The following is a 12,572-nucleotide window of genomic DNA, read 5'->3' as shown; positions in this document are numbered from 1 at the left end:
TATTTCTCATTGCTCATACTCTTCCAAATACACTCTACCTTATCTTCAAAGGTTGTTAAATCATCTGTAAGTGTTCTTTAGTGTTTAGATTGAAAGGTTTGCTCTCTCTTTGCTTTGAGATTATTTCATTTTGTTGAGAGCCAAACCAAAAAGGATTATTAGGGGACTTTGCTGATAAGTTCATCCTAAAAAGACTTTACTAGATCTTCTAAGATTGCATATTTGTTGCAACATCTTGAGAAGCTCGCATTTGCTTTTGGTTGCGAAATATTTTCAAAATCATTTACAAATATCTATCACTCTTTATTTTGAAAACCATTTGAGGAGATATTTGTTTTTGAGGTGAAACATCTTTATTGCAATATTTATTCACTCATATATTTTTGCTGAAAACAAAGATCATATATATTTTGCAAGTCCAAGCATATGCATATTTATGTGATTAAGATACTCTACTGATTGACACTCTTGAGGCTTGTTTGATATTCTTTGTAAACACATTTGATTGAATATTTTGAAATACACAGTTTATTATTGACACTCTCACGTGCGTACTACACTGATAGAAAATATATTTGAGAGTTGAACTATCTAGACCACACTGAGCTTACATTGTAAATCATCTGTGGTGTTTGTGATTGTGCGCATTTATGGTACAAATTTGCTTTACGTGAAAGCACCCTTATATTGTACCTTTTGACTGTATATCTGAGAGATTCCAGGCGTGGCCTGAGGGGGCGGTACTCCAGCCAGGTAAGGATTGGTATAAAGGTTGAGGTCAGCCCTATGTTAATTTGACCTAGTTTGCATAGGTGTCACTCCACCCGTTTAAGTGAGCAAGTTATTATGATAATCCTTGTGCTAGTTTGCCAAGGCGAGGACATAGGAAGTTGGCCAAACCTCGATAACATTTCTGTGTGTCATCCCTCTCTTTACTGCTTTCTGGTACTTGTGAAATTGATTAAACTGCTTTATTTAATTTCTAATATTACTAGCACTAGATTGACCATATGATTGTGAACATACTGCTATTAGGAGGAATACCTAGGGGATAGATTTTAAAAAATACCAATTCACCCCCCCTCTTGGGATCACGGTAAAGCTAACATGTAAAAATATACATACAGCAGGGGTGAGACACATCTCAGTAAGGCAAACACCGGTTAGATTAGTGTGTGGCATTCGAGTGTTGTTATGACAACAAATAAACACAATTAATGCAATTCCAGTATTCTCACAATACAGTTCCAGTACAGTGCATGCAAGCGCACACATGCATACGCACACCCATGATCTACACGATGTCGTCACAGATCTCAACTCATAGCCGATCCGTAACATATGACGTTGGCCCGTAGCCAACCCACAAAACACAGTGCCACTGGATATAGAGCTGGACACTCTTGCCAAACCCTTCGGTTATCAACCGGTATAGCTCACGCCCTTGGATATAGAGCTGGACAATCTTTCCAACATGGCAGGCGATAAACACATGCCCTCGGATATAGAGCCGAACACTCTCTCAATACGTGGAACAATTCATAACTCAGTTCCTTTTGCATTTCAACATAATACATTCATGCATGCTCATATAACCAAACATACCACACTCATTTGATAATCTGAAAATCATCTTTTCCAATCATATACAGTTTAAAATAAAGTCAAGGCACGGTCATCCCCAATACACAGTATAAATCACAATATACCAATGAATTTCAACAAAACCAGGGATGCAACACAATACCCCCTTTTTTCCCAAAACTGTAACATGAAAAACCCATGATTTTACCCATCATCTTCCCCCAAATGAGTAACTAAAATGCACACAGGACCATGGACCACAGTTTCACCGAGTCTGATTTCAAAAATAACTAATATAAACGGTATTCCCTTACCTTTCCCCTAAAAGACCAATCCCGAACTCTACGACTCCTAAACAGTGAACCGAGTTCTCAAAATCTACAAAATGCAATATAGAAAATACTCATGAGTCCGTTCTTTACCAAACTACAGAATCAAAAAAGAAAACCGAGCCTTACCTCGATTTTTAGCCAAAACCCAAAAATCTCTGAAACGAGATTCCGATCCGTAGGTTTTGTAGAGAATCCTTCCATGATCCTCGTAGTAACGTCAGATCTACGATTCTAGTGAGAAACAGTGAAGAAATCTAGAGAGAGAGAGAGAGAGTAGGGTGAGTTCTAGAGAGAGAGAGAGAGAGAAAATTTAGTTTTCTTAGCTTGAAAGCAAAGAGAAAGGATATTTATAACCCCTTTGACTCGACCGTCCCCGTCGACGAGGCCATATAGTCAGCTCATCGACTAGACGGTGACCTCATTGACGAGCCTGAGATCCCCGGTTCTTTGAAATCTTTCGGCTTCTTCTCATCGACGAGCCTCTGAATTTCGTTGACGATAAAAACATGGACCTCGTTGACAAACTCTAACTTCGTCGACGAAGTCTGCTTAAATCCCAATTTTACCCTTCTCTTATTTACTTAAACCCACATATCATAGTTCGGGTTTTTACAATATAACACCCCGACCCCGAGGGGTTTGGGATATTAACTTTTTACTACTAATTTACAGTGAAAGCAAATAAACTCAATTATTATTAATCCAGAGCACTAATTATCCATATTACAATCACTTATTTCAAAAGAAGAAAATTACACAAACATAAATATCTGAAATCATACTAATATTTCAAATAAATCTATATTTTTCTAATCCCCACCCATATGCTTGCTAAGCCTGATTTCTGACATGTTCTTCAGAGTTATCTGAAATAAAAATATGATTGGAGTGAGACGACGCTCAGTAAGTAAATAAGATTATTATTAGTGTGTGGTCAAAATGAGTTTTTTTAAAATTTCGTAAAACAATATTTAATAATATAACTTCAAAATTTCTTTTAGAATAAATATAAATTTAAAAATTTCTGCATAAAACTTTTTTCATCAATTACAACAGTAAAATTTTATAATCATATACTAAAACTGTTAAATTAAACTTTTAACTTTAAAACTGTAAAAATATTTAATGATAAATATACATATATTTTTCCTTATACGTTTTCCTTAGATCGTCATTTAAGCACCAGAATGATCCTTTTCACGTAAACTTACACTTTTTTTTTCAAATCATCAATAACTTTGTACACGTAATTAAATATGTATAAACATATATTATAAAAAAACCACCCTTAGGCCTGTTTGCTGTAAGTCATGTTTACCCCCATGACTGGATTGTGTGGTCCGAAGACTGAACTTAGTTGACTGGCCGACCAAACTAAATCAACGTACGTAAACTTTAAGTAAGATTTTCCTTATTGAGTCCTGGTTCGGAACCAGGTGTGCACTCAGGAGAAATCCACTAACATAAATAACCACTCTATAAACAGTGTGGGTGCACTATGATCCGTATAAACTTTAAGCTGCGATACCGAGTATCTGTAACTTTGAACTTTCGTTGTCATAAGGGGTTTTAAAATCATCTTATTATAATTTATGCAATTTAAAATAATATCGTGAAAATCTCATCTTTACTCATATTTTCATAAAAAAATGTAACGTAGAAATAAACTCATGCCACACAATTTTTGTGTTAAAAATATATATAATTTTATTTTTGAATAGAAAGAAATGCTGAAAGTTTACCCAAGGGAATTAGAACATTTCTTAACCCAAAAATAAATGCATGTATATTAAAGATAGAACTTGTATAATTAACTATGCGTAAAAGTAAACTCATGGAAATTTTGTGGAACTAATTAACATAATTGAAATTTACTTATAAAATAAACTCGGGTATGAATTTTAAATAAAAAAAAAACTAACATAATCAAAATTTACTTACCTTCTTCTTTTATCTTGTGCTACGAACACAGTAACTATCTCTAAGAAATGAGATCGGAAAGAGTGGGTGAGTGAGAATTTACTCAAAAATTCTTTCTCCACCACAAATTCTTTCACTCACTAATCATTCTCTTCCTTGGAAAAATTGTTGTGAAAAATGAAGATTGAGAGCTTCCTATTTATAGGAAAATTTTGGAAAAGAAATGGAATTTATAAAAGTGTGGGGAGATGAGTGAAATTATAATTTTTTTTAAATTAAAGAATGGGCAAGGGATGGGTAAGGTATGAGTTGAGTATGGGATGGGGATGAAGGCCATGTGGGAGTGCTTGCCACCATTCCCATTAAATAAATTTTTAATTAACTACTTACCTAATTAATTAATCAATTAGTTAATTAATTATTTTATTATTTTTCTTAATCATTATTATCATTATTATTACTTTTAAACTATTTTTAGTATTTATTTATTTTATTATTTATTTTTGAACAAGAATTAAATTTAAATTTTGAAAACTCATGTGGGCCCCACATAGTCTTGTGGGCCCCACACAATTTCGAGACCTAAATGGATCCTACGTAACTCCAATAATCCTCATACGATTTTATGAGCCCTACATAGTTTCGAAACTCGTGTAAACCTCCACACGGCTTCGGGACTCATATGGGCTCCACACAGTCTTGTGGGCCCCATATAGGATACCTATATTATTATTATTTTATCATATATTTCTGCAAATTATGTCAGTCAAAACATTATTTTATGTACTTATTTACGTGTACAATCAGTGTCTGTCCTATTTATCCTATGAAATTCCATTTTGACCAGGCCGACCTCCAGGGAGCGACTGAGCCGCGATGGTCTTTGAGCACTCGCTTAGACAAGGTCTTTCTTAGGCATCAAACATGGAATCAAGGATCCTAACAGAGAAACACTTTCGTATTTATATTAACTTATTTATCATTTTTATTATTTTATTATTATTGTGCTTTAATCGTATATATATATATATATATATATATATATATATATATATATATATTTTTGGGTCACCACATACAACCTCCCCTCCTTAAAAAAATTTCGTCCTCAAAATTTGCAATCTTTCGTTCACAAACTCATTCGTACAATCAAATATATATACACAACTCTATAAAGAAACTGGCGACAACTACAACACAACCCCATCATAACACATACATACAATCATACCCTCACTTATGGCGGAGGAATATCGTGGTTACATACACATCATGTCATAGGAGTTCATAAGTACACACACTCCCAAAGACAAACCACTTATCCCAACCCAAAGCAGGATGACGTACACGTACTCAAAACAATTGAGGATACTTCTGGCGTATTTTCGTTTCCAGTTCCCAAGAAGCCTCATCAACCTCGTGGTTCCACCACAATACCTTCATTAACCATATATCTTTGGTACAAAACTTCTAAACTTTATGGTCCAGAACCTGAATCGGTATCTCCTCATATGCTAGAGTATCCCCAATTTCTAAACCATCATAACTGATAACATGTGATGGATCTAGCATGTATCTCCTCAACATGGACGCGTGAAATACATCATGGCCCCTCAAGAGTGCTGGGGGTAGTGCAATCCTATAGGCTACCGGACCCACTCGCTCAAGAACCTCAAATGGTCCGATATACCTTGGGCTCAGCTTACCCTTCCTCCTAAATCTCATCACCCCTTTCATCGGAGCGATATGCAGAAATACCTTACCCCCCACCTCAAACTCTAACTCACGGCGGTGAACATCTGTGTTACTCTTCTGCTGACTCTGAGCTGATCTAATCCTCTCTCGGAACAAACTCACCTTCTCAGACGCCTGTTGTACAAGTTCAAAATCCTAACACCTGACACTCACCAATCTCATCCCAATATAAAGGAGATCGACACCTCCGACTTAAAACAAATTTAATTATTGCTCTTGTATTCCAAACGGTTACTTTTTGAGTGTGCCTATATATATGTTCATTTGCTTAGATTAAGGAGAGAATAGCAATTTGATTAGTGGAAAAATTCTCTAAATTTTGAGAGATCCTTTTGTTCTTTCATGCCAAAAATACTCTTCCATTTAGCATTCATTTGAAAGATAATCTTGTGTGAGAGTGACCTACTTCATCCTACATTGATTCTACTCCCCTAAACTCTCATTTATTTAATTGATTGAATGATTTTTATTTGAGAGTTTTAGCACAAGTTTTCCCCTGATTTAAATCAATAAATCTTTTGTGTGGTAAACTGAAAGATTATGGGTCTTAGCATCTAGATTGCAAGACACCTTAGTTTATAATTTTTGTGTGCACAAAAATCTTTTTACAAGCTAAGTTTTGAATATCTCTTGTGCTTGAATATTGAGTAAATATTTGTTGAGATATTTTGATTTATCTTGGTGAAAATATTTGAACCCTAGGTTGTGATTAAGATACACTTTCATATATATTTTTTCAAAAATTAGCTTGTTCATACACTCTTATGCTTGATTGAGTATAGAGACATTATCTTGAGTGTTGATTGCACACATTTAGCACCAAGCTTCTAGATCCTATATTATTGATGTGCATTGATTAGTGCTTGTGTTAAATCGGTAGATAGTCTGCTTAGTTAAGAAGCATTTATTTGTATGCCAAATTATATACATTTGTTGTATTCCAAACGTGGGCCTGAAGAAGGAGACTAGTCCCGTTAAATAGTCCCGAATTGGCTTAAACCCGATTAGGAAAGTTAGGTACACCATCCTAGTAAAGTGTAGGTTGAGGTCAGTCCCATGAATTGACCTGGTTGTAACCAGTGCTGCTCTACCCATGAAGTGAGCTTATAATGGAATCCTTGTGCTGGTGAGCCAAGGCGGAGACGTAGGCACTTTGGCCGAAACCCTGATAATATTTTTTCTGCGTGCTTTCAATTTCTGCATTTCAAATTCCAACACATGAATGTTTGTATTTTACTATTGTGAACAATTGAGTTTATAATTGCATAGACAGACCCAAGGTTGAGTAATACTGTTGTTAGATTAGTTGAATTTAGGAGAGAAATTTTAAATACCCAATTCACCCCCCTCTTGGGAATACACCAAAACTAACACATCCCTTAAAAGGTATTTGATTTTTGATCAAACAATTATATAATATTTTATTACTAAATAAATTTTTTTAATAATTTAAAACTCATATTGGTACTTTCATATTATTTTTCAAGAATTAGAACTTGAATTATGAGTTTAATTTATGTTCAATTCATGGATTGATGTTTTTAAGCTTACATTGAATGCTAATTTAAAATTAAAATTTATATTTCTTATTGATGATTGAATTTTAGTGTTTCAATTTAAAATTTGCATATTGGTTATATAGAAGAAAAAAATATTAATAGATACTAACTTTAAAATTTTAAAGTCACCAATATTTATTTTCAATAATATTTGAAATCTAAAATATTTAATGTTTGAATTCTATGTAACTTTGAAAAAATATTAATTGATAGCAACTTTAAAATTTACTATTCAAGATATATGATTTTGTTTTTTTTTTTTTATTACGTCGGGTTCCTCTCATCCCTATCACCACTAGCGGACACTCCAGCGTATACTCCCCTTCAGGGCACACAACTTGGCATACAATCTGTCGGGACCGGCGAGAGAAACTAATCCCACGCCTATACGCACGGTGCCCTCCACACGTGCAAGGGTAAATTGCGGATGTGCACTCGAAATGGCAGGTTTCGAACCCTCAACCTCTCTGTTAAGCGGCCTGCGAGACTTCGTCCTTACCACACAAGCTTATGCCCGGGGGCAAGATATATGATTTTGTAAATTGAATTATGTCTGTCTTGAATTTAGTTACATCTATTAAAGTTTAATGTTTTTGTAGTAAAATAACCTTTATCCAATTTCAAGAATCTATAATTTAGATCTTAAATTTAGATTTACGTAAATTTGAATCAAACAATGTAAAATATTAAATTAACTTTGTTCCAAATCCATAGAAATCGAAATTCAATATATAATTTAATTCCTAAACAATATATTACTTGCATAATGAAAAGAATTTAAATTGCAAGTTCATTAAATAGAATAGACTCACTTAGGTAAACTTGTCTAAATATCTCATATAGTGCAATATTCAAAACCAATTCTTACAACAAATGATGAAATAAATAATAAAAGACTATTGTCAAATATATATAGATATATTACTGATATACTCCAAATATATCACATACAATAAATCTAGAGAAGACCAAAGCATTGTATGGATAAGGACACTTACGAAACCACCCAAGTCAATTGCTCAGTAAGAGCTTCACGCCAGTGCTATAATGACCATAAAGGTTAGAGTGATTCACACCAAGTGTCATAACACGCTCATAAATGGCATATCATCCAGGGTCAAATCTCGCCCAGGAGCGGTTCTTCCCAATATGGGGTCCTAGGCGAATGATTTAATTAGGACCCTTAATATTTTATTTAATTTTTATTTTTATTTAAAATTAAATTTTCTAAGTACATCAAGTAATTTTCGTTGCACTGCATGTGCACTCCACCCACCAAACACGTGAATTACATGAAACTAACAGAGATGGAGATGCATGGGGATGGGATAACAAATTGAGAAATGAACAGTTAAATTGAATCCCAGGGGCTGGAGAGAGAGAGAGAGGTCATGCATGGGTCTATAATCTATATATACATATAGGCGCATAGGCTTTATTGTGTGCAGGGGTACTGAATATTGACACATTAGCTAGTAGCTATAAATAATGTTAACATTATTATATTAAAAAAAAATTTAGGGCCCTAGGCAAGCACCTCAATGACTTTAATGAAGAGTCGGTCCTGATCTCACCAATATAAAAGGAGGACACCATGAAGAGGTAAACCATCTCATTCCATCCCATTTTTACTGTTGCTTACAACCTCGATCTCTATCAAATCCTTTACTTAGGCATCAGAATGATCACCCGGAGTACACCCCGGATCCTCCAAGCCACTCTTATTTTTTTTTTTTTTTTTTATTTTAGGCGATCGATATCGAAAGGTTTCTCAAAGGTCACTCGACATTTCCATTCCGCAACAATTACAAATATGTGTAATGTCATGTTAACCCCATGTTACATTTGGATCATGGAATGCTTATTTCTAGGAATAGATTAGTTTATTAGTTACAATTGGTTATGTAAAAAAATATGTTATTATTATAAACCATATAATAATGTGAAACGTTTTATGAGTCTATAATAAAGAATAGATAAGGAACAACAATTTTAAATTTTATTATAGGAATGTCTATTCCTTTCTCGTTACATGTTTAATGAAATAATAAAAAAATGTATAAAAAATAAAGATTTCCTTAATTCCAAAAATTTAAACTATATTATATTTTATTTGAATAAATAGGTATTTTATCAAATCAAACAAGTCATTAGTGTATAATGTATATTTCATTTTTCCACAATTTATTTAGGTATTCTACTTCTATTCTATTAGCTCAACCAAATCCAAATAATGTATTCACTTCTTTTCAGCAGTTATAATAATAAATATTTCGGTTAAAAAAAATACATTTTACATTTTTACTCGTCGCATAAATGATCCAAGCACTCTATTAAGTAGAGAAAGTGCATATTTTACCCCAAGGTAAAAAACGAGCTTTTCAATTTTTTACCGTCGGAGGCGCGCAGGAGCACGTGTTGGCACGGAAGGTAAAGCTTTGATAAGATTTACCCCCCGATTTCTCGTTTGAGAGTTTTGGTACGGCTCCATTACCTACTCACGCACTTTAACCAATTATTTTTTGAGGTAACTCAAAGTCCACATCCTCACTCTCTCCGCTTTCACTTTCCTTCCGTCTCTTTTCCTGTAATATGCGTTTTCCGGGGTTTTCTGTGGAAACCCTAGAAAATTAGGGTTCTCGCCGAGATTAGGGTTTTTGGGGCTTCTTCCTATTAGGGTTTTTGGGTTTCAATCGCCATGGATTCTGATCAAGCGAAGTTGTTTGTGGGAGGAATTTCGTGGGAGACGAGTGAAGACAGCCTCAGGGATCACTTCAACAAGTACGGGAATGTTCTGGGTTCTGTGATCGCCAGGGATCGTAACACGGGCAGTCCCAGGGGCTTTGGGTTTGTTTGGTTCTCTGACCCCTCTTCCGCGGATAGAGCTCTTCAAGACAAGCATGTGGTTGTAGGGAGAACGGTCAGTCCGAACCCCTTCCCTTTTTCTTTTTTTATCAGTACATTTATACTTTTGTTCTGTTGAATTTAGGGTTCTGCCCTTGACTTTTGTTTAATTTCTGAGAAAATTGAGGAAAACAAGCCGAATTCTTGTTGTCTCCGGGCGACTGAGGACAGTTTTTTATTTTTCTCAGGTCATAGATAATGAAAAATTCAAGTTCTGAATCTTACTCGTTCCTTTTTTTTTTTTTTGTGACTTTTTCTCGGCAAACAAACGGAAAACTAACTGCGGTGTTTTTTTTTTTTTTTTTTCGTAGTTTTTTTTTAATAATTTGTTTACAATTTATCCTTATATTTTATAGGTAGAAGTAAAAAAGGCAATACCCAGAAGTGAACAACACCAGAACCAACACCCTCACCACTCCGACAGACCACAGGGTAGAGGATTGAATAGGAACAGTAGCAACGTTAGTAGTAATAACCAGTTCAAGACTAAAAAGATTTTTGTTGGGGGTTTAGCTGCCAGTCTAACTGAGGAAGAATTTAGGAATTACTTTGAAAGGTTTGGTAGAATTATGGATGTAGTCGTGATGCACGATAGCACTACCCACCGACCAAGGGGCTTTGGTTTCATAACTTTTGATTCGGAGGATTCTGTTGAGAATGTTATGCAGAAGAACTTTCATGAGTTGAATGGTAAGTCTGTGGAGGTCAAGAGGGCTGTGCCAAAAGAGGGGAATAATAATAGCAACAACAGTTATAATACGAGAATGGTTGGCAGTAGAGGTTCTCCCTATAATGGCTATCAACACGGGACATACCCACCTTACAGTCCTACATATGGAGTTTTCTCTGGTTATGCACCTCTTTCGGGCTACAACGGTGTTGGAGGCTATCTTTACGGAGCAGGAGCTTATGGTGGTGGGTACCTGATGGGGGGCTATGGTGGAATTGGCTATGGGATGGCTGCACATGCCCCTCGGAGTCCTTGGAGTGGCCCAGGAATGGTAGGAGCCAGGGGATATCCACTACCTTATGGCAGTACTGCAATCCAACCTGCCAGCATGAATGGTGGTTTTGGAATAATGGGTGTAGGTTTTGGTGGATATAATGGGATTTTGAGGCCTGGATCAGATGGGAAATTGAATCAGGTTGCTAGTGGTGATTTAGGCCTGCCAGCAGATGCGAGGTTGCCCCAGACAGATGGGGGAAGGTCTGACGTTCATTCTTCAGCTTCAATGGGAAGCATTAGTGCTGCCTATAGCATCCAGAATCAAAGAAGCCTTGAAGGTCAAGTTAGGCCTTGTCCTGTTGCTAATTCCAGTTGACTACATTACACCACATCCACGGGCAATTGGGAGAATAGTAAATTGCTGATTAATGGGGCTAGGGCTGATAACATTGTTCAAATTGCTGTTTCTTTTCTTCTTTCTGTGCTTGTCATCTTATGTTTCAATGATTTGTCAATACAGGATTGGAACTTTTGTAATATAATTTTTTTTAATTCGGACATGTGTTGTGTTTTCCCCTTTCAATAAAGCCACGAGCACTGATGGAATGGGAAGTCATATTGCACCCGAAATATTACATTCTTTGTAAATTCATATGATTGGAATTTTCTGCTGTTTGTTTTTGTGCTCCGTTATTGCTAATCGTGAATTTCCAAGGGGCCAGGAGTGGACACTATATTCATTCAAATAGAAAACCTGTGAATATGTTTCATTTATGGATTGACGAACTGGCACGTAGTTGTGAGCTGCAAGTACTGGAGCTTTCCTTTGTTATTTGTTAGTGATTAGGGATTTGCCTTTACAATTTTCACTTGTTACTGCTATTATATTCTCTTCTCCAGAAGGATAGCAATTCCCAGAACACAAATTAACACGAAACTTGTCTGATGCATTTTTGATTGAGCATGTTGAACAATCCATTTTAGTTGCAATTTCTGCTTGTACTTTGTATTTATGCTTGGATGGTTTCAGAATAACAGGAAATGGATGTACAAAGACTGCAGAGGAAAGCTGTCTAAGACAACATTTTCCTGTTTTTTTCTTTTCAAATTTCAGGCATTTTGCATGGGGATTAAAATATGGAATCCTGGCATTTACTGTGAACCAGTTTATACCAATTTCGGTGATTCGTTTGGATTTACACTTAGAAATTGAAACTTCTGAATATGTAAAAATATTTTATGTGCAAAGGTAGAGCTTGCAGTATTTTAGTTTTGGGAGGGTGCTTGCAGAAGAGACTGCCACTGTAGTTGGACAGGAGGCGGAAAATGACTTCCCACGGGTTGCAGGCTGTGGGGAACGGTACAAGGGCGGAGGAAACTCTGGACTTCTAGACGCTAGTGATGATGGGAGCAACTTCTGAGTTCTGGTCAAGGATTTCGCTAGAAAGGACCATAAGATGAAATTTTTTTTTTAATTGTATTTTCACTCCATTAAATGTGATTAGAAATGAAAATTTATTTCAATCTGATTAGAGATTAAAAGAATTTAAATGTTAATTATGTAAAAATTTA

General features: G+C 35.4%; 1 protein-coding gene across 1 annotated transcript; it reads left to right on the top strand.

Moving 5' to 3' along the window:
• Nucleotides 1-9,650: 9,650 nt before the first annotated feature.
• LOC131161626 (heterogeneous nuclear ribonucleoprotein 1-like) lies at nt 9,651-11,630 on the top strand. Its single transcript, XM_058117516.1, has 2 exons — nt 9,651-10,070; nt 10,411-11,630. Exons 1-2 carry the CDS (start codon nt 9,849-9,851, stop codon nt 11,374-11,376), a joined length of 1,188 nt encoding a protein of 395 aa, XP_057973499.1. The 5' UTR covers nt 9,651-9,848; the 3' UTR covers nt 11,377-11,630.
• The last annotated feature ends 942 nt before the right edge of the window (nt 11,631-12,572 follow it).

The sequence above is a fragment of the Malania oleifera genome, chromosome 8, assembly GCF_029873635.1.
Source record: "Malania oleifera isolate guangnan ecotype guangnan chromosome 8, ASM2987363v1, whole genome shotgun sequence".
Lineage (NCBI taxonomy): Eukaryota > Viridiplantae > Streptophyta > Magnoliopsida > Santalales > Ximeniaceae > Malania > Malania oleifera.
The sequence above is the reverse complement of the archived record's forward strand: the minus strand, read 5'-3'. Positions and strand labels throughout refer to the sequence as shown.